The sequence below is a fragment of the Limulus polyphemus genome, unplaced genomic scaffold (genome assembly GCF_000517525.1).
Source record: "Limulus polyphemus unplaced genomic scaffold, Limulus_polyphemus-2.1.2 Scaffold8515, whole genome shotgun sequence".
NCBI lineage: Eukaryota > Metazoa > Arthropoda > Merostomata > Xiphosura > Limulidae > Limulus > Limulus polyphemus.
In genome coordinates this window covers 3,437-8,884 of record NW_013674125.1, presented here as the reverse complement: position 1 = coordinate 8,884, position 5,448 = coordinate 3,437, and the positions used below count along the sequence as shown (strand labels likewise).

The 5,448-nt window shown below is 32.1% G+C and overlaps 1 protein-coding gene across 1 annotated transcript in view; it reads right to left on the bottom strand.

Annotated features, from left to right (window-relative positions):
• The window catches only part of LOC106475397 (epidermal growth factor receptor-like), a 24,059-nt gene extending 19,198 nt beyond the window's left edge, over positions 1-4,861 (bottom strand). The window contains exons 1-2 of the mRNA XM_022379508.1: positions 4,346-4,861; positions 1,553-2,052 (exon numbers count right to left, since the gene is read on the bottom strand). Coding sequence (XP_022235216.1) covers positions 1,553-1,664 — 112 coding nt within the window. The 5' untranslated portion in view covers positions 1,665-2,052; positions 4,346-4,861. The remainder of the gene's footprint in view (positions 1-1,552; positions 2,053-4,345) is intronic.
• Between the last annotated feature and the right edge of the window lie 587 nt (positions 4,862-5,448).

The window sequence follows — 5,448 nt, the reverse complement described above, 5'->3', positions numbered from 1 at the left end:
AAACCAGTTTTATTTAAGAAAGGACTTGTGTCGCTAAAGTTACGGAAAATTAACTAACGAACGGAGACGTAACAATATTTATAGGTTATTCTCCATGAATATCAAAAACAATTATTGGTTATTACTTGTCTTCACATTACAAAATTATAATATAATTTTTAAATATACAAAAATGTATGATTGTTGCTTTTTAAATTATTTTGTTAACTTTTGTTTCTAGTTTTTATGTAATATAATTATTATCAATTGAGTTTTAATGTGAACTGCAAAAAATCGGACAGCGAGTCATGATTCGCCCATTTCTGGCTTTTTGTAGTTTTTTCTTACCTTATTATTTTTAATATAATGTAAAGGCATTATTTACCTCATTAATAACAAAATGACTACACCATAAGTGAACGATATGTAATGGAAAAATTACACAAATTTCCATCATAACTTCGTCAGTTTAAATTATTGTTGTTTTTTTTTACTAAGTTTAAATACAATTTTTTTTCGTTGTTGACAGATTTTCTAATATTGACACTCGTAAAGAACTAGTAGATTATGTAAACTCTGACGCTGTTTGTAATTTAGAACACTTTACAATAATGTTTTCTTTCAAGTTGACTCCTAAATAAGTAAACTAGCAAGATGAGAAAACTTTCAAAATGAATTATACAGCATATATTTGTTTAAGTGAACAAAACGGGATGTAAATAATTAAAATTAAAATCGGATCAAGTTTTCGAAAAGATTTCACGTTGAGTCGTAGAATAACATTATTTCCAGGGCTAAACTTTACCGTACTTAACACTAATTAAACTAGAGCAAATAACGTATAGAAGTTACAACTTACAGTGTTAATTTATCTCTTTTATCGAATATAAGCCTAGAACATGTATATTTATAGATTTCGGTGTCTGCGATTAGAATTCCCATATATTAATCTAAACATATTGTTGCGTCAGCGAGTCACATGACTACAGTGACGCCACGTTTCTAGAACTATCCTGTACTTTGGCGAATGCTCTAGTATTTACTAGATAGGGTAGGCTGGTATATAAAAGAGGGTGACAATGTGACGAGGGGTAATGTAATGTGTGTATAGACAGTGAGTAATTGAACTGCAGTGAGAGAGCACGAGAGACGTTACAGCGTTTGTTTAGCGCGATTGTTGAAGTTGAGTGTATCGGTAAAGTTGTATTCGGAAAGAATAAACCAGTTTTATTAAGTAAAGAACTTGTGTCGCTAAGGTTTCGTCGGAACGAAGTTACGGAAAGTTAATTAACAAACGGAGACGTAACAATATTTTACTTAACGATGTACTGTTGCAATAAAGATACTAAGTTAACGCAAATGTTTGTCTAGTAACGAATTATAGCATATTTTACTTACATTTCTACATATTAGTTTCTGGAAACTGTTATTAAAAAAACATGCTAGTAATTTCTAAATCGTTACTCCTACACTGATTAAAGTTTAAACGTTTACATATATATATATCTATGTCATCTTTCTTCCAATAAAAAATAACATCACTGTTTTTTGAATTAAACATAAGAAACTTTACTTATTTCTCTGTTCGGTACTGTATCTTCTCTTGAGCCTGTCGTGGTGAAATGTAGAAGCACCAGTTCGATAATCAAACACAAACAGATAATTTTCTGTACCGACTTTATCATGTTTGGATAGAAATAGCTTCGTGTTGGCTTCTAGTTTGATAAATTGCTGTTACGGTTATTTCAGAGAAATAAGAACGATATTTTCCCGATAAACTGGTGTTATTAATATTTTATACACGAGCTAAAACACAGTATATGATAACAAGTTTCATCACTTTCATCTGTTCAAATTTTAAGCACAATGAATGATTCGTAATTATGTTCATCACAATCACAACCATGATCGTCGTCTGAGCTCTTGGGCATTGTCCACCGAATAGAAGATTTCGCCCTAATGCGATTGAAAACTTTGATTCAGAGAACTATTTACCATCGTAAAAATAATTCCAAAGCGAAGAATATCGTTGTAGACTTCCACAGTCAATAAAATGGTGTCTGTTGATGAGACCTGTAGCGTAATAAAATTCAAGCTTAATAAAACAAGTTGAACATGAAAAACAAACTTATTTTAAAATACTACTACTTTTTTGTAGATAAAGTAATAAAGAAACCTTATATAGGTTGGAAAGGGACGTGAAGTAAAACTTAGGCACCTTACATGCGTTGCCAAGGGATGTGTTATATAATATAGGCACCTTGTCTGAGTTGCCAAGGGACGTGTAATACAATATCGTCATTATTATGCATTGTTATCACAGATACAGCAGACAAACAATAACATTTTAATAAAAAAAGCTAGATAAAAAACCATCAGACAGGTATTACAAAGAAAAACAATCAACAAGAAACAGGAGTTACATATAAACCATCAGACAGGTATTACAAAGAAAAACAATCAACAAGAAACAGGAGTTACATATAAACCATCAGACAGGGATTACAAAGAAAAATAATCAACAAGAAACAGGAGTTAAACAAAAACTATCAGACAGGGATTACAAAGAAAAACAGTCAACAAGAAACAGGAGTTACATAAAAACCATCAGACAGGTATTACAAAGAAAAACAATCAACAAGAAACAGGAGTTACATATAAACCATCAGACAGGTATTACAAAGAAAAACAATCAACAAGAAACAGGAGTTAAACAAAAACCATCAGACAGGTATTACAAAGAAAAACAATCAACAAGAAACAGGAGTTACATAAAAATGCTTTCAACAGGACTCATCTTGTAAATACATGCGTTTATTATGAACCACACAACAGGAGTGAAAATAATACTATAAAGGAACGAAAAAATATTTTAAACATACATTAACTCTGGTAGAGATAGGTAAACATAATCAGTCATACAAAGGTAGATATCTTCAGTAGACATCACGTAACAGATACATAGAACAGTCATAAAAATGCACGGCTATTGTACTTGCATAAACGAGTACCCCACAGTAAGCACACAGTTGTTGATCAAAAGCCACAAAAAATACAGCATACAACTATCTAAAGAACTCACACAAATGTACATAAAGGCACACCCTAATGACGTCACTCCAAATGTCATCAAATAAGATTACATGTCAGGGATTTTAAGTATGTAGGTTGGGATTGGATTCTTCTACAGCAGGTGTCTGTGACTTGTTGGCGATAAATTTGGACAATAAACGGAGCACACAATCCACTTGTTTTAAAATAATATATATTCAAAACAAGTCAAACGTATGTATAAAAGAAAATTCTTTACACTATAGGAAATCACAGTTTTATCTAAAACTATAAATAGATCTATTTTCCTGTCAGAATCCACATAGGCTGATTCAATTACGTTAGAATCCAATTGACAATACAAATTATTTTTCACTTCTCTTATCACAATGTTATAAGTGAATAATTCACTTCCATTAGCCCTTAAAGGGTTACCACAGTTGTATCTTGAACTTTAAGTAATTGTCTACTTTTCGTTAAAGTCCACGCAGATGGGTTCAATTACTTTAGAACACCCTTTGACAAGACAAATTATTCTCTTTGTCTCTATTAAACTGTGAAACTCACTTTAGAATATTGCCCGTTATGGCTAATCACTCACACTCCAGCTAACTTCACGTTTTCTAACTTTTTTCTGACTGAACCTATAGTTGACTTCACTCTCGCTCAGTCACCTATATATAGGTCTTGCCCAACTGAGGCCCTGAATTTTCTACAACTTAAGAGACGCTATGATGTAACAATACTCACTTGGCGAGAAAAATACCAAAGGTTCGAGTAAGATGACGCCAACAATATTACTAAAACTTAGTACAACAATCAGTTTCATAGACAACGTACGACTCGTACGAGTTACATAACGAAATGTGTCACAACTAACGCTTTTAAAACAATCAACCTTCAACACTCCTATCACTAAAACTAAACAGTCATTAAATATTAAGTCACAAAATAAACTAAATAATAATGCTTACACTAAACAGTCTTGTATATCTAACAAATGTCATCAAATAAGACTACTTAAAGGCTCTCCCTAATGACGTCAAAGTGTCATAAAATAATATTACATAAAGGCTGGTTACTGGCCAATAAATCATTCGATCTAAGTTTTTATTATTTATGCTGTAAAATACAAAAAGCTTTCAAAACTTAAAATCCTAACAAGTATTATAAGTTATATAGTTGAAATAAAACAATTAATTAGACACAGCGACCTGGTAACCATGGCAATAAAATCTCCGTAGTTCTCTACAGTCACCGGAGAAGATCTGACATGGTAAAAACACAAAATTTGAACTTGAATAATTTGACTTACTTTAGTGAGTCCTCTTGCAATACCACTCTTATTATGATGGTTATATACGAAGTTAGGTTAATTCAGGGGAAAAAGATTCCAGCTTATTGCAGAGAAAGGTAAATCTGCTGACTCGGTATTTTCAGGTTTAATTGTGATTTAAAAAAAACCAGTCTGCCACGTAATTCGAAATGTTAGCTCTTCTAACACAAAAGCCATGTGACACACGAGAACTTGTAAAACATTAAACCAATCAAAACTAGATCACAGTTCAGATAGACTGTATGAAACCCTAACGTTCCTCGTTTAATAGAAATGCTGTACCACTTGCTACATCACTGTATGCAGAATCTCTCCGTTATTACGACGAAATCTTCACACATTATCTCGACGTCACACTTAGTAACTCACATAACATTTTTTCTTCTATGCACGTGAATAACAATTATTGACCACCTTTTTCTTCTAACACATTTACAGTACTGACCGATATAACGTTAGCAATATACAACCAAGAGCTGCAGTTGGAGAGCCACGAGTAAAAGTTAAATCTCAACGGAAACCAACAGCAAACTGTACAAAGTTCTATTGATAAACAGGTGGAAGATAAGATAACACAGGTTGCATACTTTTCCCACTACGCAGAAAAATAACAATAACAACCCGATAATGGAGTACTTTGATATATTAATATATAAATTAAACGGAATATTTTCAAACTGTTTTTCAAGTGTTTAGGGGATTTACATGCATTTCTAATAATATTTGTATAACTCATTGTAATATAACTGTGTCAGGCAACATTATGAAACATGTCAGGCAACGTTATGAAACACTTATTACTTCATAATATTTTACAATATTGTTTGTTGATGTTAAGCACAAAGCTACACAAAGGGTTTTTTTTTCTGTGCTTATCACGAGTATTGAAATTTTCCGATAAGCCACTTGAAGCCTATTTTAAAAGAAGGCCTCTTGCACTGTTATCAAAACAGATTTAAAACTATTAGTTAATGATTGGCTTTTATAAATAATATTTATTGGCCAGTTAGTCAATTTTTTCTTACGTTTCATTTTTAAGACACAAGTCTCACATTTAAACCAGGGGCCCCCCCAGTGGCACA